The sequence below is a fragment of the Tubulanus polymorphus genome, chromosome 7 (assembly GCF_964204645.1).
Source record: "Tubulanus polymorphus chromosome 7, tnTubPoly1.2, whole genome shotgun sequence".
In the NCBI taxonomy this organism is placed as follows: Eukaryota; Metazoa; Nemertea; class Palaeonemertea; order Tubulaniformes; family Tubulanidae; genus Tubulanus; species Tubulanus polymorphus.
The window spans coordinates 20069097-20090756 of NC_134031.1; the positions used below are offsets into that span (position 1 = coordinate 20069097).

The following is a 21660-nucleotide window of genomic DNA, read 5'->3' on the forward strand; positions in this document are numbered from 1 at the left end:
TCTCGGATTTCTACAAAAAAAAACTGCAACTAACTGAAATATTGATGAAATATCTAATCGCTGGACTCTGTTAGATCGCTAAACGTGGGCGTAAAAGGAAAATTGTCTAAATTTCTTGGCTAAAAATGATTCCTGTTGTTGGCAATGGTTGCCACGGTTAAAGTGATCAATAAACACAGGCTCGTCTGCTGCTGCTGCTGCATATTACTACTGTTTTCATAATCTACAAAATAAATAGACACGTATCATATATAGAAAAAGGGTTTTTAGGTAACCTCGGTCAAAAGGGTTTTCAATAACTCGATAATATTTTTACACTATCTTTTTACGCAAAATTTTCACTCAGTTATTCTGAGGAATTTTTTCATCATGATTGAATTCGAAAACAGGCGTAATTTATTTTAGCACGAAATATTCTGCACCATTTGCATCATTCAAGGATATATACGCATCGTCTGGTAATGCCAGTTACCCTTCAGTTTATACATACTTCTTCATACATGTTTTAACATTTTCTAGATGTCATGCTCCAGTGGAGCTCGACACTTATACTCTAGTGTGTACATTTCATATCGTGTACCCTTACAGAATTTATAATGAAATTCGTCTTCGTATCGGCTGAGATAAAACTGTGTCTGCGCCAGAAACCCGCCGTTATTCGCTCGCTGTACAGAAAACCGGTAAACACCATGATGCGCCGCCTTCAGGTTCAACTCGTAAATCGTGTCCGCTGCATCGTTTCGCTACGTGTCGAGAAAAAAAGATAGCAGAGATGCAACAATGATAAAGGCAGGTTTATTGAAAATAAATCCATCGCAACCAGAATGAAATGGGAAAATGGTTCCAGATTGTCTACAGAATTAGCATCGTATTAATCCTGACCAGATTCTAATTACGTCTATCGTTAACTTGGGCTCCTAAAAATACAGGTTTTTACTAAATTCATGATCAATACACATAAATTCCTTAATCTAGTGGGCAAAACAAATTATGTTAGAAGAATTTCCAGATTTTTTAAAGTTATGGAATCCCTTAGGACACGATTACTAGCTGTATGATACAGTATGCTGTTCCGGATTATCGGAGTGCCAAGTGTTTCTATCCATCTTTATAAATGTATCAATATCTGTGTTATTTTGTCAAACGATTATCATCAATTAACAATACAGTTTAAGTAAGTATAAATTTGATTCCAAGTAGGCCCAATAACGTTCATTAGTTACCTTAGTGATCATCGAAACATTATTTGTAATGTCTTCGTTCGCTGAATACGTTTGGCGGATGATTTCGATTTTTACGCGGTCGACACTTCGTAAAGAACACGTGACAAACACCGGTTCAGTTTGATCACTATGGATACTGATATAGGTCGGTTTGCAGGATAACGTTTGTCTAACCCTATCAGCTTCTACAAAAATATTCAAAAACATATCTATAAATTTCTCGTTAAATGGAATACACACGTTTGCAACAGTGCCTATGATTACTGAAGTAAAACTGGACGAATCCGGGATACTTTGCAGGTGTGTTGATTATGTCTACCGGTACCTGAAAGGGTGTAGATACTAATTCCAGTGGATTTGGATCCGTATTTGCATTCTAAGCTTCGACCGTCGTCACCAGGGAGCCAAGTGACGTACAAATCCACGATGATCGTCTGGTCGTATATTGCCTCGATGAAACTCGATTGGCTACAGAAAAGATATGAAGGACCTAGAAAACCAGAGTTAGTAGCCAACTCAGCAAACAACTAGGCTTAGCATGACTAATGAATACAGCTTCATGTTAACTTATAAATAGAAAAAATATATGGATATATATTTAAATTAATATCAAACTAATCGAAAGAACACAAATTCAACATTTCTGTCGGGATTGACCACAAATCGCTGAGAGCGATTTCTATCTCAAGGAACTAACTTGTTGAATCTGGTTAGATTTGAGTTGTAAGATACTTGACAGTGCCCTCTATTGGCGCAGATGTCGGTGTAACCCAACATGACGCTTAGATTTTTTCGAGAATTCGCCATCGCGAACTGAGACACTTTACATCTGATTCTCGTGTTTTTGATCAGTACTAGAGTCTCATTTTCTGCCAAGACTCTCCAGAACGGCTCGCCAACTGTTTTCGACTGTAAGTCAACCCCGACAACAGCGTCTGCAATTAAGGATTTATTTCACATTATATAAGACAGAAATAGATAGTAGAAAACAATAAAAAGCCGAGGCTTGTAAGAAACTGGCCCCTTTACCCTAATTTATTTAACTATCTTTTTAATTCACACTTAGTTCTTCGTTCGCTTCGTTTTTAGAAATGTGAATAGATTCTCGAGTAACAGAAAACATACCGATGTCATTGATAATTACATCAGCGGTGCTGTTTCCAATAGCATAGTTACACATGTACCTGCCAACATCCACGTACGATACACCTCCATCATGAAACACATTAAAAAGTTACCGGCTAGGAATTTAAGAAACTTTTAAAACATAAAAAAACAGAAAAATACATTTCAAGAAATTAGTAAGAATGAATAATTCTCCAATACGACGTGAAACACTTACTGTGAATGTAAAATATTAGAAATCGCCCTTTATATTCGCCGACGTAAAAGTCGTAGTTTGAAGATCGGTTTCCGGATTCGTATCCTTCGTCTAAATGCGAACCGTTCCATATAGGGTACCATACTCCGTTTATACGCCGTAAAAGCGATGCATTAGGATCTGCCGATTTCTACGAAAAATATTTTAAAAAACCCACGTGATCTGACGATCGTTTTACAATATCCACAAATCTACATCGTATAGATATAGACGTAATTCTTTCCAATTTCTTGAAAAATACTATCAGGGCGGATGTAGGAAAATTCTAAGGCGAGAGACAATTTAAGGGCACCCCTCAAACAAAGCAGCTACTCCGAAGACCTCAGGTGGGGTTCCGCCGTCTGGGTGGGTTAGATATTTCTAAATTCATCCGAATAGACAAAATTTCCTCTCCTAGAAGATAATTGTGTCACATCTTAAAATAGAGATCGAACCTGTTATTATCTGATTGGTAGATTTCGTTTGATTTTTAGATTTGGTGTACCTTGCAAACCCACCACACCTGCCGGGAGCGAAACAGGATTGATTTTGATTCTAAGTTTTAATAATCTTTGCCTTGACAAAAAAGGGGAACCTCGATGGGAATGAAAGGGTCCAGACCACCGAACCACCCCCTCGATCCGCCCTGATAATGTAATTCATTATGTAGATTAAGCTAGGGTCTTTATCATTATAGATGCAACATCACTGACCTTGCACCATATTTTAACCTGATCACCTAGTTTTACGGGCTCGATTCCAGCACCAGGGTCAACAATAATAGCGTTAGGAGCATTTGTGCGGCGGAAATATTCCTTCGCTATGCCACATCCTACATTTCAACGAAAAAAAAATAACGGTTTTGCAAATTTTTTTTATTTCATCAAGTTCTATTTCCAAACTGAAAAAGAATCCTCGTGAAGGTCCACACAAGATACTTGGAAAAATGATTTCGATTTTAGTTTAAAAATCTGATTGTTAAACAATCAAATACATCATGATAAACATTATCATTAATCATTGTTTGAATTTAGCGGCTCGAATCATTTCAGTGTTCGAATCCTTAAATCAATGGTCGTTTCCTTTCAGAATATAGCTTTCGATAAACACACCTGACGGAACTATATCACGCTTACGACGGTTATGCTACTCGCCGTGGTTGAATTCCCGATAGTTTAAGAATGATCGCTTTTTGTCAGATCGCGCTATTCTTGTGTTTACAGAGAACGTAGACAATGGATCAAACGGTCTCTCGGAAAACTCACCAAGAGGGTACAAATTCCAGTGTAAAATCTCTTTATGAATCGACGCTGAGAAGGTATATATTTCCTAGGATATGAAAGGGCAGTACTTAAATAAATTGAGCTACCGTAGATTTAGATATAATTTAGGTAAGAAAGTTATATTCTTGATAAACATTAATAAAGCGACTAAAGCCTTGACTTTAAAGCCACTATGTACATGTACTTATATTGATAATCATAATAATATTGGAAATCAAGGTAATTTGCAATCCCCCACAATGGTCGCGGTAGTTTTCATACCAGTTAGATATCTGTATTTCATAAAGAGGAGTGATATATACGCAGAAATTTCCTCTCCTAGAAGATTATTGGGTCACATCGCTAGGTTTGATCTTAAAATAGAGATCGAACCTGTTATTATCTGATTGGTAGATTTCGCTTGATTTTTTGATTTGGTGTACCTTGCAAACCCACCACACCTGCCGGGAGCGAAACAGGATTGAATTTGATTCTAAGTTTTAATAATCTCTGCCTTGACAAAAAAAGGGGAACCTCGATGGGAATGAAAGGGTCCAGACCACCGAACCACCCCCTCGATCCGCCCTGATAATGTAATTCATTATGAGGGTCTTTATCATTATAGATGCAACATCACTGACCTTGCACCATATTTTAACTTGATCACCTAGTTTTACGGGCTCGATTCCAGCACCAGGGTCAACAATGATAGCGTTAGGAGCATTTGTGCGGCGGAAATATTCCTTCGCTATGCCACATCCTACATTTCAACGAAAAAAAAATAACGGTTTTGCCAATTTTTTTTATTTCATCAAGTTCTATTTCCAAACTGAAAAAGAATCCTCGTGAAGGTCCACACAAGATACTTGGAAAAATAGTTTCGATTTTAGTTTAAAAATCTGATTGTTAAACAATCAAATACATCATGATAAACATTATCATTAATCATTGTTTGAATTTAGCGGCTCGAATCATTTCAGTGTTCGAATCCTTAAATCAATGGTCGTTTCCTTTCAGAATATAGCTTTCGATAAACACACCTGACGGAACTATATCACGCTTACGACGGTTATGCTCCTCGCCGTGGATAAATTCCCGATAGTTTAAGAATGATCGCTTTTTGTCAGATCGCGCTATTCTTGTGTTTACAGAGAACGTAGACAATGGAGCAAACGGTCTCTCGGAAAACTCACCAAGAGGGTACAAATTCCAGTGTAAAATCTCTTTATGAATCGACGCTGAGAAGGTATATATTTCCTAGGATATGAAAGGGCAGTACTTAAATAAATTGAGCTACCGTAGATTTAGATATAATTTAGGTAAGAAAGTTATATTCTTGATAAACATTAATAAAGCGACTAAAGCCTTGACTTTAAAGCCACTATGTACATGTACTTATATTGATAATCATAATAATATTGGAAATCAAGGTAATTTGCAATCCCCCACAATGGTCGCGGTAGTTTTCATACCAGTTAGATATCTGTATTTCATAAAGAGGAGTGATATATACGCAGAAATTTGCTCTATGGAACTACCATTCATAACTTCATTACACGTATAATCTAATCGGAAAGATGGCAATACATTATACGCTAGTTTATTGGTCGGCAGAAATTGAAAATTCATTTATCTACGATGTTAGGAATATGTCGCGAACGCAGTACTGGTTGACACTAGTAGTTTTACCGACAGTTATTTTCATCGGTATTTTGGGAAATTCGATGACACTGTTTATCATGCAGATGAAGTTACGCAGACGAACGTATTCGGTGTATTTCTCTGTAATCGCCGTAACCGATTCGGTCATTCTCGTATCCAGACTTTTATTTTGGGTGAATTTTATACGAAGATGCTTACAACGAGAGATTTTGATAACATTTCGTGACACGCCATCGTGCATAGCTTTCAATTATCTACTACACGTTTTCCAGAACGTGTCTTCGTGGTTTATCGCTGTTATATCAGTGGAACGCTTGGTCTGTGTGGCGTATCCGTTCTTGACCAGACGCTTAAACCGAGTTAGAACGGCTCGGATCATTGCGATATTAGTAGCTTTAGGATGCATGCCTTCTGGATTCATATATTTTGTCATCGTTAGATTTTATGCACCGCTGAATCAATGCGTTTACAAAAACATGAATCATTTGAACGCGAGAATAAAATTAGTCTTTTCTTTAACAGTTTTCTACGTACCAGCCATCATTATCCTCATAGCAAACATACTGCTTTTGATAATTCTTCGATATCGAAAATTTTCAGGCCGTCGAAACGAACAAGCAGAAAAGAAAGATTCTATGATGAATAGAGGCGTCATTCTAATGACTTTAGTTGTGACATTTTCATTCCTGTTGTTAGGCGCACCTATTTGGGTTTTGCAGAGTTTCGTAGCCTATTCGAATCGGCCGAGTGTCAAGATATTAAACGATTTGTTTACTTTGCTTTACGTTGCTAATTACGGTATCAATTTTTTTATCTATGTCGTCACAGGTGTCGAGATCAGAAATGAATTGTGCAAAATAATCTTATTTTGTTGCTGTTGCAGTCGTTTTCGACAGGATTTTCGATAATCTTCCGGTTACGATACCTGATAAATAATGATTTTTATACTTAGAAACGCATATTCTATGTAAGTTGTGTCGCTGGAGAAGTTGAGATCACCTCAACCGAGTACAACGACACCTTTCTGAATAAGCAGAGAAATATTATTTATAAAATCCGACCGCTTGTTCTATCAAAACACATGGCCCTGTTACAAGATTATTGCCGACCGCAAATAATGAATTATAGACATTTATGCTCCGATTCATATTCATTTCAATACAAAAATCAAATATACGGAATGATAACTATTTGAAATCATGCAGTTTAATCAATTAACTTAGATATCAACTGGTTTAACTCACCGAGACAGACTAAAACAGTAATAACAACAATGTTTCTCATCCTCGTCGTATAGATGTTTATCACTCTTACCCGTCGTGGAAAAACTTACCTTTTATATAGTTACCATCAGAACAGGTAAAACGTGTTCAAGTGACCGCTATACATCAGGTACTTTCCATTTCGATGCATTCAACCGAAAAATTAACGGCTTCAGCCTATTTGATGTTTGTTTCTTATACATGTGTATTTCATGAAAGATATGGATGTGTAAGGGTTTTCAATATGGTGATAGTTTATCACGATTTAAGGATAGTACTTTCCCCGCCGGCAGACGAACACACCCATCTTCTCTTGGTGTGCAGACTGCAGACATCCTCCTCGTGGTGTGCACGACCATAGACAACTGCAGAAGATTTTTAACCAACGAATTCATGTTTGAATCTTTTTTATGAAGCGTCACTGAGAAAATGTATTTTATCCTGGGAGATTAAACATTTGTCCATCTATTAAGTGTTAAATTCATTGTATGTGTCGTATGTATTGTGAACTTCCAAAGATAACGTTTTTCTATCCCACAGTTCCAATGCGTCTTGATTCCAGAGGTCCATTACTCGTTCCACGCTCGAGGCATAACTTCAGTCGACAAACAGTGAAGATTCTAGGTTTGAGTAGCGAGTCGATTTGAAAATGATGAATGACATAAAAAGAGACGACCAAACTATTCCTGTTGTACCTCAGAAATTCCCGACCCACAACCAAAAAAAAAACCAAGAGAACATTTAAATCTTATTTTAGGTAGAAATTTTGATTGATGCATTTCGATATACATGTATCAATAAATAATAATTATATAATTCTTTATATTTGAAGATAACTATATATGTTTTAATCGATTTATGTATAAATTCGTTTAATCCCGGATTTCGTTGGGTTGAGGAAGAACGTGGAGAATCATAAGTGAACCGTATTTCCGAATGCCGGTGTCGACCCTATAAAAACAATTAAAACCTTGCGTGAAAATCCAGAAAAAGAGAACACAGCGCATTATTGATACGGGTTCATTCAAACTACCAGAGGTCTCTAACATAATATGCCACAATGTCCGCTTAGTGTGGGATTTTATATCATCTTTACAACGACACGGACTCAAGAGTGGTGTTTCATCAATGGTTAGGTATTGTGACTTTGCGATTTATCTCAGAAGACTTGGAAATATTAGCACGACTAAACATTGAAATCGTCGGGAGCAAATGTTGAAAACTTCCTCCATAATTACATTATATAAAAGGTAATCAATAATGCGCTGTTGGAGAGATACAACATATTCAATAGTAACGAAAACTATTATTTTTCCATATTTTCATGTCATAGAAATTCTTTTATTTACAGAAGAAATAGTCTATACACATTGTATGTTTGTTAAACAGCGAATAAAACTGATCCAGAAGTGCGACCGATTCATTTTACGATATGAATCGACGAAAATAAGAACAATTACGAAGGAATAACATTGTTTATGATGTCGAAAGATATTTAAAACATATGTGAAGTTCGGGAACTGTGCGCAAACTACATAATATTAGCAAAAATATTTCAGCGAGACTAAATCAGTTCAGCAGCTAATATCATTCCATACAAATCATGCCAAGTAGTAAAATCATATCTTTCTACGAACGACGTTCTAATAATCAACCAAACTAGTCTTACTCTTCCCACTTCTCCACTCATATAAACAACTAGGCCCCTATTTTACCTATTTTCTTATTCATTTGTCAAGTTTCATTCCTTATTGACGCAGAGCAAAATTGGGAAAATTCAACACCTAATATGACAGTAACGTGTTAAAATAAATTTCGACAATGAAGCGCTGCTGACGCCAGATTTTGCGGCAAAATTTGATCTGATTAAGCTGTCGACATATAATCAAATCATACTTTGTAATTTGGACGTAGATAAACGTAATACTAGGCCATGACCTCGGTTATACCCTGAAATAATCATTACTCTATATAAAGTTTAACATGAATTACATATTCAAACTTTATTACAAATGTATAATGACTTAATCATAATAAATGAACTAAAACTGTATTCATTTTCACCCGACTCAAACTCCCGACTTTTCACAGAAAATACCATTCAATCGTTGTTCATGATTACTAATATTTCCAACACAAAATGACATCGAAAATGGAATAAAGATGAGAAAAGAATCGGAAAGAAAAACGTTTTTCATGCGACAGTATTTCAGGAATCAGCTAACTGATTGAGGACAGGCGGCGGATTGAGAGCAATTTGTTCCATTTCTTCTGGAACAGAAATAAGAATACGTTGCGTTAAGTTTGTTCTTTTTTTATTTCACCGAACTGACTTTGAATATACAAAGATAATAATCTATCGGTACATGTAAATAGATATATCACAATCTTATTTTGAAATTGCGACGAGGAAAAAATTGGACGCGTGGAAATAAAAAGCAACCATGAACAACAATGTGAAAATTCAGGGTGACCACAATCCATACCGATGAACAGCCATTAGAAAGACTGGACAGTTGTTACGATTCACCCCATCCAAATAATAAATTTCAAAAACATTCCCTCCCTGTTTTTTTTGATAAATTTTACCAAATTCCTTGCGTCTACCCTAAGAGAAATCAGTTCCATATATTTTCCAGAATCGTGGTCATCCCGAGATTCAGTGACAACAACAATATCACCAATAAATATCTTAAGTGTGTCTGAGTGATTGTATAAATATTGGATTTGGTCGTGGAGTCAGAAGATGTAACTCCTCAAATCAGTGTCTGAGTTCGATATCGCGTTTGAAAAATCCACTACATTCCGTTATATACCGTATTTACAAAAAAAAATATTGGATCCACTCGGCAATTCAAATAGTTTGCACGTATACCGTTTGGTTTCTCATTGATGCCACCCATAGAGATTATTCTATATAAGTTGTCTAGTTGGTGAGTTTGTGGGAACCCCTCAATCGAGTACAATTAACATCTATAAATAACTAGAGAACTGGTCACTTATTTCTCTGACGGCGAAATCTTTCCGAACTAAAGACCTCAATGAGGTTTTTGTCCGGATATTTTCTTCTATTTCTATCATGAAAAGTGTACGATGAATTACCGCACGAGAACAGCACTAACGAAGCACCTCATCGGAGTACAGTGTTTTCAACCGAGAATTAAATCCTTTTATTATCGCTATGGCAAATTCACGAGAAGGGCGGCCCACATCCACATTCACTTTTTCAGTAACAACTACGAATACAATGAATATTCATTCACACTCTTAATGAGCTGTCACCTTACCGGTGTCTTCTTTACCCTTGTATTTAGTCTTGCCGTGGCTAAAAGGTAGATATCTATATTTGATCATATGCTGAAAATGGAAAAAGAAACGCACTATTAGAATATAGTAATTTCGACTAACTACATCATCATTGAAAGCAGCTTAAATCGTTTTAATTTGTTTGCTCCTTAGGGGATATTACCTAAGGGGATCGTAACTTGGGCGATTTTTACATTGCGGTCACAAACCAGACAATATCAAATTTATTATTCGACTCACCCTGATTTGGCGTTTCATTGTAATCGTAAAAAGAATGAAGAAATACATGACAAGAATTGGCCAGAACACCGGAACATTGAGAGCGTCGAAACACGTACAAAACATCGCTAATACAACAGCTTTAGTTGATGAATACCTGAAAAATTGTTCATAAGAAAAATAACTTCTAAATACCAGGATTTCACACATAATATTTTCACATTTTTTCGCATCAAGATACAATAACCTAACAGCATGTGGCATAAAAAGAGAATCAAAACGTTTTTACTTTTCTTGAATTATTCAAATATTTTCTAATGATTTTTCCACATTCTTTTAAGCGCAGACATCCATTCTTCCCATCAATCTCATAACTAAATGATTACCATCTTATCTGGAAAACCATGAACTACCGGACTACTACAACGGATGAAAAACTTACCAGAATTTGAATTCGGGTAAACGTCTCATGAATGGCCTAAATTCTTCGTTCGATTTCGTCGGTAAAGAAGGACCGTCTTCATCTGGAGTTGAAATGAAATAAATTTACTGTTTACAAAGCGAATTCAAGTTACAGTAAAACTAACTCGCCAAAGTCAGACCGCTGTAAATCTGAAAATTGGCCAATATAAGTCCACAATTTTCCTGTGTCGAATGGTATTTAACTGACCTATTTCGTCATGCATCGCAGGATCTATCTTAGGTGTTAGGAAGGCTATAAACAAATTCAGTTCGTAAATACCGAGAGCGTACGTCACAATATACCAGCCCTACGAAAACAATTACAATGCAGTTAAGATTGATAGATTTAGGCCAGCTATCCAGCCAGATGACATGCACACCAAAAGGCATCCTCGCTTGCCAGGGTTTGATTGCCTCATGTCAACCCAAACCCTGGCTGCAGTTGAGAGGGAACCAAAAAGTCTTGGACGATGTAATAAACCAATGAAGGAACTGCAGCCAGTGTGTATTGGCGTGAGGCAATCAAACCCTGGCAAGCGATGAAAAAGGACCACTTAAGATCAAAATTCATTTCCAACGAGGACTCTTTATTCGACTGTGGCAATCTGGCATCGTTGTCCTCAGGCAAACTAGCGCCACCTGAGGGGGGTCCTCGCTTGCCACAGTCAATCTCATTTGACATGTAAATCAAAATATTGATTTGCAACTGACCTGTAGAAAAAATACTCTAAGGAAATAGAGTATTAGTAGAGCAGCTGTTCCACCCCATCGGCCGATTGTGTACGGTGTTGATTTATCTAAATAATATTGATGTATCTAAAAGAGAAAGAATGAGCTAAAAATAGCCATCAGGCAGCGATAACAGATTCTCTGTAAGCTCAATATGGTTGATAATTTGTAACATACCTCCCAGTAACGACGGTAGGCTCGTGATATCGCACCCGGTTGATTGGATGATTGTGAATCACCCGGTAATGTATCCGACATCTTTCACCAACTAATGAATACCTACAATCATAACTACAGATTATAACGGTTCAGAACTGCAGACGATTCATAGCCTTACTGAAAACAGACAACCATCCTCCTTCTAATCTACGTCAAATTGACACAAGACAAATAATACTTGAAAACAGTTTCTATACAATAAACCAAGCCTACTCCAATTACAATTTTACCAACAAGTATAACTTTCTAGCTTAGAACAATTCAAATTCTGTCGTCCCGTTTAACTGTTTTTGCAACGACAGGATCCCGATTCCCGGGCACAGAGAGTAACATCGAAAAAGTAAAAGTAAAACTAAGGAAACCCGGAAGTAAAATTTTACTGCCGGCCAGTGACAAAACGGCTTTGTTGTCATATTTCCTCAACAGAGAAATGGATAATAATTGCAGTAACCCTAGCCACCATCCTCATTACCTGATTGATGCGCTTAATCTGACCCTTACAAACCACGGCTGCTAATTAATCAACTATCTCTCACGTCATTAATTAATTCTCAAAGCTCGGTTCCACGTCAACTCGTTTCCGGTGTCGGGCTGGTCAACCCTAGATCGTAGTCGCTAGATCCTCAATAATCGCGACGGAGCCACCCGCTCCATCGGGTCGACATTCGATCGTAGTCAGAAGACGACGAATCAAATCAATTCAACCAATGAAATAAAATTTAATTGACGCTGGATTATGGAGCCGTAATCGAGTCGTCGAAAAAGATTCATTTATCAATCAATCAATTAAACAATATTTCACCACAACCAACCACAATCATCATTAGTGGATATAGTTATGATAATATTGGGCCATAAATATTGTAGTTTATTGACCGGGTTAAAGCTTGTGTGTGTTGTCATAATTAATTCACCGGACCCTCAAAAAGTATTTTGTATTACTTAGCAAATTCAAATTAGCTATATTGCTATTAGTTAATAATTGCACTTCACTGCCAAAAATGGCTAGTTGTACTCCTGGAAATGAGGAGTTACCAGCATCATCAACAGAACAAGATGATGAATTGACTGCAACTGGATCTACTACTGCTGTACCAGAATGTTCTGTCACAGGTTGCACTCTTGAAGAACCAGCAGACCCAGAGTATACCGAAAAATTGATGACTATTGTCCCAAATACTCTACCAGAATCTACTTTACCAGGTTGCTCTGAACTGAAAGAAGAATTTGTTGAGGTTACAGCCGATAAAGTAAAACCCAAGAAACAGAATCGCAGAACTAGAAATAGAAGATCTAAAACTGAGCAACTAGCAGTGGTAAGTGAGTGATAGGGCCTACCTATTCAAAGGTTTAAATTCCTGTGTGCTACTAAGAGTAATCTTATTATTTGAGCATTGAGAATGAATAAGACTTTGTTCACATTGCCAGGCAGGAAAGTGAGTCATTCCAGTGACAAGTGTGAATATCCGGGCTCGGAAGCAATTTTTGAATGCCAATTGCTGATTTTTGACAGGTTCTAACATGTTGCCACGAATTTACTTCAATTTCCTCAAAAATATGGTATTCATTCAAAGAAAAAACGGCATTCGGTAAATTATTGGCATGGTTTTTTGCGGTTAAATGATGTATGTGTCCCCTATGGAACAGCGTCTAGATACTAGACAAGCAGTGAACATGTTAATTCACTGCTTTTGGTGAATTTCTGAATAATCCTTTTCAGGTTGTGGATGGAGATGTTGAAGATGATGGCTCCGCTGCTGCTGCTGCTGCTAAACGCGTCGAAAAACCAGCTTTAGATAATATTGTCGTGACCGTATTTAACAAGAAAGTGAAGGGCGGTGAAACGTGTCCGAAAGTGGAACGCATAATTCAGAACCTTTCTCCGGAGAAATCGAAAGGGGACCTCGAAAAAACCTCGAACTACTGCGGCGATCGACCGGCCAATATTGCTTCTCCGAGTTCTGTTGACGTGCGAAAAATTCATCAAAAAAAAGAAAAAAGTAAAAGCACTACGAGTTTCGAAATGTCGACAGCCGGTAAGCAGACATACGGTGATCAAATATCGGTCAGTAAAGATGATTTGGATGATAAGTCGGATAAGAAGACAAGACGTGGTAATCGAGGTGGTAAGAAGGCTAAAGACGGCAAGAGGGATGAAAGCTGGTCGAAAGACGCCAATCAACCGGGGTTTTCATTATTTCCACTGAAAGGTGCGAGATCAGCGAAAGAACAGCAGTCGCCTGGTGGGAACGTTGGGTGTTACACGGCGCTAGTGATGAAAAACCAGCGAGCTCAACGCTTCGATCAACCGTCATGTAGTAAAGATAAATATCGCACAAGGTAGATGTCAATTTTTCCCATTTCGAATTTAGGGTTCTTTCTGATAAGGAAAAGTCAGGGTATTGGGACTCTTCTTGAAAATCAGATGAAAGTCAGGGAATCTATTGTTGGTTTCTTGTTGTTGGTGATGATGAGTGACGCAATGAACCTCTTGATAAGAAACAGCTCCCACTGAGGATATCTTATGATTTAATCAGGAAATGGCCAGGGAAATGTCAGAGAATGTTGAATACCCTAACCGTAAGAACATTGCAGTGAAATTGTTACTAAAATGGTTGCAATTTCATTGTTCCTTATGTAGATCTTTCATTCGTAAAACAAGATGTATTTCGTTTTTTTATAGGAATGAGTCTTCCTCCAGTGATTCTACGGTTAAAGGCAATAACGCACCATCTCCACGATCTAAACAACAAAATCCAAATCCGGTATCACAATCTCCAAGAGCTACTGGTAAACAGAAAACTGCAAATTCTCATCCACAATCTCCTAAAGTTGTTGTACCTACGATGGTTTATGAGAAAGACAAAGGATTTACTTACTACGAAAATGCATTCATACATAGAGACACAGGCTCTGTTACAATGAACTCTGAATCACCTGCACCTAATCCACCTAAAGGTTGGTATAGATTACCCGATTCTGAATGTTCATCAGCCACTCAAAATGTGCAGAAGCCAAAATCATCGTCAAAATCAAATAAACGAAAGTCAAAACAGCAAAAGTCATCCACAAGTTCACAAGGAGGAGAGACTCCTACATCAGGCGGCAGTTCACAAGGAGGAGAGACTCCTACATCAGGCGGCAGTTCACAAGGAGGACAGACTCCTAAATCTGGCGGCAGTTCACAAGGAGGACAGGCTCCTAAATCTAGGGGTAATTCACAAGGAGGAAAGACTCCTAAATCTGGCGGCAGTTCACAAGGAGGACAGACTCCTCAATCTAGGGGTAATTCACAAGGAGGAAAGACTCCTCAACCTGGTGGTAGTAATCAGAGAAAGTCAACAGCAGAGTCTAAAAATGTGATGCCATCTCCTCAAACACCTCGGAGTGATATCGATAATGGACCTGGTAAATCTAGTGGAAAGCGTAAAAACAATAGGTCTAAACAAAACAAAAGCAGCAAGGTACGTATTAAAATTCCTGTCCAAATCACTGAACACTGCATAGAAAATACATGGTCATCTATTAATGTTTTAGTCGTATGAGGCTCATTTGCCGGTTGAGATTGTATCTGAAGGGTTGAAAAGAGGCACTATCGTAAAAGGCACAATTCGAATTAACCCGAAAAACTACGAGGACGCCTATATTCCACATCCGGTAGGTTATAAAACTAAAGCCTAACTCGGATCGTACTAAGGTCGGTGATTCGGTCCTAAGAACACTCATGTCACATCGCGAGGTCGAGTTGCCAATTCAGCCGAGAGTTGAATCTTATGCGAACTGAGTCTTGGCTTTAGATCAGTGATTCGTGATGGTTTGAATGAAAACAATTAATACGATCTTCATTTTATAGGACGGTAAATCAGATATCTACATCCGTGGTACGCGTGACAGGAACCGATCACTAGAGGGCGATGTTGTAGCCGTTTTACTGAATCCTAGATACGAGTGGAAGGTTAGTATTTTACAATTTTCCGTCCTGGTAAGGTGGGTTTTCTGTTCTCATAATTTACTTGCGTTTATCGTGCCAGGTTTTGATGGATGATCTCATCAACTTCGAAGAGAAAGAAACTGTTGTTGAGGATATCGAACAAAAAGAAGATGATGTCGTCGTCGAAGCAGATGAAATCATAGTCGAAATGGCAACAGATGACGGCGTCACCGAGGCCGATCCCCTCGGTGACGTGACGCGATCGTTGAAAGCCTTAGAAATTCATCCGACACAGCCACTGGGAAGTGAGCCTAAACCGGTGCAGAACGGCGAAGGAGATTCGGTGAAATTAGTTACCGATGAATCAAATAAAATTGATGAATCTCCGATGAAAAAAACTCCTCGCAAAAATCGTGATTCGCGATTCTCGTACACTCCGCTGAAACATCTGAAATCGGCGAGTCCAGTCGTTCAGAAATTATTCGCAGATCAGACAAAATCGGATAAATATCTACAAAGAACTGGAAAGGTTTGTGCAAATTTTTCTCTTCTATCAGGGTTCGTAGCGAGTCTGACTAAATTTCAATAAAGTGCTTTTGAAAAATTTAGGATGGACCCTGATTAGTGCTAACTTCGATCCCAAAAGTGCTGAAAAATACATACTTTATGGACTCGCTGTGATCATAATAAAATTCATCGGACAATTTTATCGCAGTCTATTAGGTCTTTCGCTTTACTGCTTGATCAAAATTTAAACTGGCGATTTCTTTCAGAATAAGTTTTAAATTTTGATTGCAAATGCATTTTCTTATTTCATCACTTAATCGTTGATTGAGAAAAATACCGGAAACAATGTCATTTGATTCAAGACAAAGTGCTGACTTAAGACTTCCACAGTCCGACTCCTACATTAATGACTGTTATAATGTTCTGCTGCGTTTCTCGTAGGTTGTTTACATACTTGAGAAAGTTCATTCTCGTGCGACGTCCGGATACCTGAAACTGATGGCCGATAAAAACAAATCAGTCGCGTTGTTTTCACCGATAGATTATCGAATGCCTCGTATGAAGATTCCTATGTCTCAGTGTCCTGAAGGTATGATTTCTGTTTCGAACCCTCCTTGGTGCAAGGTTCTTAATGATCACGAAAAATCAGGGAATTCCTAAATTCATTTTTCCGTGCAGAGAAAAAAGTCATAGAATTTGACTTTTTGTTGTCTTGTTGTTCGATTTCTAGTGACGAGTGGCACAAGGAACCTCTTGATAAGAAACAGCCCCCACTGATGATATCTTATAATCTGATCAGGAAATATTTGGTCAATGGTCAGGGAAATGTCAGGGAATTTTTAATTATTCGCTTATCTGAAGGAACCCTGCCAGTTGTCATTGAAGTATTTTTTCTATGGATCACTGGCAGATTTTAGCTACAGTAGACTCTGCCTTCTTGAGTATGGGTTAACTCCGTAAACTACTAAAGCCAGTGAATTTTACTAATTAAAAATCATTTGGAAAACCTTCTATTCCCTTGTAATGCTATTGAAACTGATTGTTCTGAACTTCTTGAACTTAGTAGAACATGTTTTTTCCAATATGTTTTAGGGTTTGCTGAGCGACCTGACGATTTCGCTAATACTTTATTTATTGCTCGCGTCTTGAACTGGGAAGAAAACACGAATTTTGCTAACGGGTAAAAACAGTAATGCCGACTAAATCTATCCACTAGAAATTCTGTAAAATTGTTGTTGATTTAATGAAATTCTTCTCTTCTTAGGCAATTGATGAAAAGTTTGGGTCAGGCTGGAGAAATTGAACCGGAAACTGAAGCTATTCTCATGTCTTACGACGTCGATTTTTCTGAATTCTCCGACGAGGTGAGATTTGCTCTATTGAACTCAATAGAGAAATTATCAAAATCAATGGAAATATTCTTTGTAACGCCACGTTTTTCATTGGTTCCAACCGTGGCATTATAAAAGGACTTTTACTGACAGCTATTCTGTAATGACGTTATCTCTTCAGGCAACGGACTGTCTACCGAAAAACCTACCGTGGAAAATACCCAACAACGAGTTCGAATCGCGCAAAGATCTACGGAAAAACTGTGTATTCACGATTGATCCTGCAACTGCTCGCGATCTCGACGATGCTTTATCATGTGAATGTGTTAGTGATGGTACGTTCACTGTTGTTTATTTGGACAGGGGGCGCTGCTTACCTGGAAATCAGGGAAAAGTCCGGATTATTTTGTAAAAAAAAAGGATTGTTATTGTTTATAAACAGGTGTTTATGAAATCGGAGTTCACATAGCAGACGTCAGTTTCTTCGTGAATGAATTGACTGAACTCGATCGCGTCGCTAGTAACCGAGCAACAAGTGTTTATCTAATTCAAAAGGTCAGTGTCATCACACATCGTGAATATGTAATCCTGTATTTTGCACACTGGACTAATATCGAAATTTTTCATCGCATTGATTTTGAAAGAATGTGAAAATTCGGTAAAATCATTAAAAATGTTTGAAAAATTCGAGAAAATCAATGACAGGAAAAACAGTAAAAATTTCACTTTCAAATTTGAATAAGGATTTTAATTGTTGTAGGTTATACCTATGTTGCCGCGGTTACTGTGTGAGCAATTGTGCAGTTTAAATCCGGATGAAGATCGTCTGACATTTTCGGTCATCTGGAAAATGACCGATGAAGGAGAGGTCAGTACTAGAAAAAATCAATTTGAATTCATTGAGTGTTTCATCAATGATTATGATTCTAATATTATTGATTACAGATATTGGATGAATGGTTTGGAAGATCTGTAATTCGTTCTTGTGTCAAACTCAGCTATGACCACGCTCAGGTAGGACAGGAAGGAACTATTAACCAGTGTACATGTAACATGTGATTAGTCTCGACTGGGCAACTGACCTTCATGTCCCTCGCAGAAATATGGATTTCGAATTGGATTTAGTGAACTTTGAAGTCACTTTTTCAGAACCCGAAACCTGTGCATACTTTCAGGGATTCTTGGAATACCCTGATAAGGTTTGGTCGACCGAGGAACTTCCCCCCATATCCGATGGTTTCAGCATTGATGACATAAAATCACGAGTCCTTATTTTTGATCGGGTAAGTATTACTGTCTACTACTGAAATATGATATGATAATAATGATAATATTTGTTTTCATCTTTTATGAATTTTACAAATTTGTTATTTTCATTATTGATTTTGCAAAGGAATTAAATTGATGGGACACAGTACATGTGCATAATCTGGAGAGTGCAACGGAATACTTAAATCAAATCAGTAATGATAATGAAAAATGATAATATGAATAATGAATTACAGCCAACCCCCGATATACTGCCTTCCTATTTACCCCCACCCCCGCTTACAGCCAGGTTTGCTTAATGAACATCTCTAACACAAATACATAGTAAAACACCCAGATGTACCACCATACTCCCTATATCGTTCTGCACACATGTGGGCGGTATATCGGGGGTTGACTGTATAATTAAAATAATGATAAGAATAAGTTGATAAAGGTTGATGATCTTCAAATTTCGGTAAACTTTAACGTTCATTCATCGTTAGATCGCAAAGAATTTACGAAAGCAAAGATTTGACAACGGTGCTCTACGTATGGATCAAGTGAAACTTCAGTTTAATTTAGATCGTGAGTCGGGTCTTCCAAACGGTTACTTCGTCTATCAACAAAAAGATTCAAACAGGTATTTACAGTAAACCTCGCATAACTGGAACTGATAATATAATGTGAGGTGAAGTGAAATCCGAGTGATGGTTTGGAGAGATAAGATAGAAAATTAGAAAATAATTCCATGCAGTAGGTCTAGTGTGACAGGGTTCCGTGCCATGGCCGAGTCAAGCTATGCTATCAGGTTAAATTCCCTGCCTTGTTACAGGCGAGGATACCCTGCATCTTGAAAAAATTGTTCGACCGTTCTGATATTTTCTAACTAAGATAATGAATGTCCATCTTTGGTATTGTATTGTAGATTGATAGAAGAGTTTATGTTATTGGCGAATATGGCCGTCGCGCACAAAATACATGACTGTTTCCCCGAATTAGCATTTCTTCGTCGACATCCGGAACCACAGGAAAAACTTTTAACTGATCTCGTACGTTTCATCTACAAATGTAGTAATTAGGATCGATTCTATATTTTCTAGTATCCTAAGAACTGTTCTGATTATTTATAGGCTGAGCAATGTGCGAAGTATGGTTTTATGTTAGACGGTAGCAGCGCCGGTGCTTTACAGAGGAGTTTATACTCGTATGATAACGACGATGAGGATTCGAAAGCCAAAATGCAAATTCTCAGCGTTATGTGTTCAAAACCGATGCAGGTAAAATTTTGTCATCATCGCATGAAATATTATTGACAGGGTCCCTACAACTCCTTGATTCTTTAAAACTTCAATATGGAAAACGCTTTTAAAGCTGCTTGAAACTCCTTTTATTTGAACGAATGCCTTTAACTGTTTCAATTTTCAAACCACCAAATTATTGGTTTACAAAGATAAATAGTATGGATTGAGGAGGAGTCTACAGTAATTGGGATATGAAACGGATGCAGTTACACCATCAAAATTTTTAATTTCTCCTTTAAAATTCCTTGAAAATGCCTTATATCCAGGAATGTGGATTGATCGGCAGAGACCATGATTGATATTTCATCCGCAGTTTGTGGCAAGTGCAGGCTACTACATGTAGATTATATGTTAGTTAACAATTTCATGAAGCTAATGTTACGATTATCGATGTAATTTGTATTTTGTAGTTAGCGAAGTATTTCAGTAGTGGATGCGTCGACGACGAGGCCAAGTTTCGCCATTACGCGTTAAACGTTCCGTTATATACGCACTTTACATCTCCGATCAGACGTTACGCCGATATCATCGTCCATAGACAACTCGCCGCTGCTATCGGTATTTACATTGTTCCCATTATTATTTTACATTAATTTAATTACAGCAATTGACAAATTTACATATTTTGTAGGGTTAGTCGACGATCCGGTCGCCACCAAAGAAGAACTTCAAAAACGCGCCGATAATTGTAACATCAAGAAAAATAATTCGAAACGCGTTCAGGAGCTCAGTTCCGATTTATTCTTCGCCGTTTTTGTCAAAGCAAGTTTTCTTCGATCGTAGTTGAACTAATGGTTTGTAATTAAACTACGAATTGACGATATTTATCTCTTGTTAAAACAGGAATGCGGTCCGTTAGAAGAAACCGGTATGGTAATGCAGGTTTTAGACAAGGCGTTTGATGTGCTCGCGTTGAAGTTAGGAGTTGTAAAACGAGTTTACTGTGATGTAAGTTGACTGTATAATGTACCTGTATTTCTAGAAGGTGTTTTACGCAATATTCCAAACAATGATAATTTCATTTATACGTTCATCAAAACTGGCAATATTATTGAAAACACGTGTTGCATTGGAGCCAACCTCTTCAGAGGGATTATTTCAAATGATCGGTTTATCTATTGTTTTTGTAGCAATTGCAACTGAAAGAATTCAGTTTCGCTAAGAAATTAAAACAACCAACGTTAACCCTTACATGGCCAAACGGACAAATACAGACTGTGACGCTGTTCGATAAAGTGGAATGTATTCTGCAGTCGGCTAAGGAGCCGCTGAGATGGAATGTATGTATTCTTCTATTATTAATCAAATTGTGTCTCTAGTTCTCGCATTCGGTGCAAGATGTACTTTCTCATTTCAGGCTACAATTAAACCACCACCGAATATGAATTCCAGCATTAGTTGAAGTTGGATTGCGTAATTCACAGAGATTTATGTCAAGAGTACTCCTCCCTTATTGATTTATGTGATATCATTTTTAAAATCATTCATTTATCCATGCAGGTATCAACCACCCCTTCTAGCCATTAGCATTTTTAGTCCGAATGTGGACGAATACTTTTTAAAAGTGTGCCGATAAAATGTTTAATTTCTTGTGTCTCAGGTTAAATACTGAACACATGTGAAGTGTGATGACCA

The 21660-nt window shown here is 37.6% G+C and overlaps 2 protein-coding genes across 5 annotated transcripts; one reads left to right on the top strand and one right to left on the bottom strand.

Moving 5' to 3' along the window:
- Positions 1 to 7554: 7554 nt before the first annotated feature.
- LOC141908789 (protein RER1-like) lies at positions 7555 to 12315 on the bottom strand. 3 transcript variants are annotated; one of them, XM_074798995.1, is made up of 8 exons: positions 12177 to 12315; positions 11663 to 11764; positions 11468 to 11572; positions 10965 to 11064; positions 10737 to 10818; positions 10316 to 10451; positions 10057 to 10126; positions 7555 to 7720 (listed from the first exon to the last, which is right to left on the bottom strand). In XM_074798995.1, the coding sequence occupies exons 2-8, from the start codon at positions 11741 to 11743 to the stop codon at positions 7683 to 7685; spliced, it is 612 nt and encodes a 203-aa protein (XP_074655096.1). In that variant the 5' UTR covers positions 11744 to 11764; positions 12177 to 12315; the 3' UTR covers positions 7555 to 7682. The 3 variants fall into 3 exon arrangements, with proteins under 3 accessions (XP_074655096.1, XP_074655095.1, XP_074655097.1); XM_074798994.1 differs by lacking the exon at positions 7555 to 7720 and adding an exon at positions 8089 to 9040; XM_074798996.1 differs by lacking the exon at positions 7555 to 7720 and having other exon boundaries at positions 8089 to 10126.
- A 132-nt stretch (positions 12316 to 12447) lies between these two features.
- LOC141908137 (DIS3-like exonuclease 2) lies at positions 12448 to 21605 on the top strand. Of its 2 annotated transcripts, XM_074798006.1 has the most exons (23): positions 12448 to 12817; positions 12908 to 13020; positions 13425 to 14044; positions 14388 to 15168; positions 15242 to 15361; positions 15558 to 15659; positions 15736 to 16164; positions 16584 to 16731; positions 17235 to 17322; positions 17407 to 17506; positions 17655 to 17808; positions 17916 to 18028; positions 18234 to 18341; positions 18419 to 18487; positions 18649 to 18756; positions 19228 to 19364; positions 19650 to 19773; positions 19855 to 20001; positions 20436 to 20583; positions 20657 to 20787; positions 20869 to 20973; positions 21156 to 21305; positions 21383 to 21605. In XM_074798006.1, the coding sequence occupies exons 1-23, from the start codon at positions 12706 to 12708 to the stop codon at positions 21425 to 21427; spliced, it is 4152 nt and encodes a 1383-aa protein (XP_074654107.1). In that variant the 5' UTR covers positions 12448 to 12705; the 3' UTR covers positions 21428 to 21605. The 2 variants fall into 2 exon arrangements, with proteins under 2 accessions (XP_074654107.1, XP_074654105.1); XM_074798004.1 differs by having other exon boundaries at positions 12448 to 13020.
- The last annotated feature ends 55 nt before the right edge of the window (positions 21606 to 21660 follow it).

What these genes read in the sequence shown, in the direction of transcription:
- LOC141908137 (XM_074798004.1), top strand. Translation starts at nt 12,706, where the DNA reads ATGGCTAGTTGTACTCCTGGAAATGAGGAGTTACCAGCATCATCAACA. An exon ending in AAAGATAAATATCGCACAAG is followed by an intron (nt 14,045 to 14,387) that starts GTAGATGTCAAT and finishes GTTTTTTTATAG; the next exon opens with GAATGAGTCTTCCTCCAGTG. An exon ending in AGGAGCCGCTGAGATGGAAT is followed by an intron (nt 21,306 to 21,382) that starts GTATGTATTCTT and finishes TTCTCATTTCAG; the next exon opens with GCTACAATTAAACCACCACC.
- LOC141908789 (XM_074798994.1), bottom strand. Translation starts at nt 11,743, where the DNA reads ATGTCGGATACATTACCGGGTGATTCACAATCATCCAATCAACCGGGT. An exon ending in TGCGATGCATGACGAAATAG is followed by an intron (nt 10,819 to 10,964) that starts GTCAGTTAAATA and finishes TTTCAACTCCAG; the next exon opens with ATGAAGACGGTCCTTCTTTA. An exon ending in TTACCCGAATTCAAATTCTG is followed by an intron (nt 10,452 to 10,736) that starts GTAAGTTTTTCA and finishes ACAATTTTTCAG; the next exon opens with GTATTCATCAACTAAAGCTG.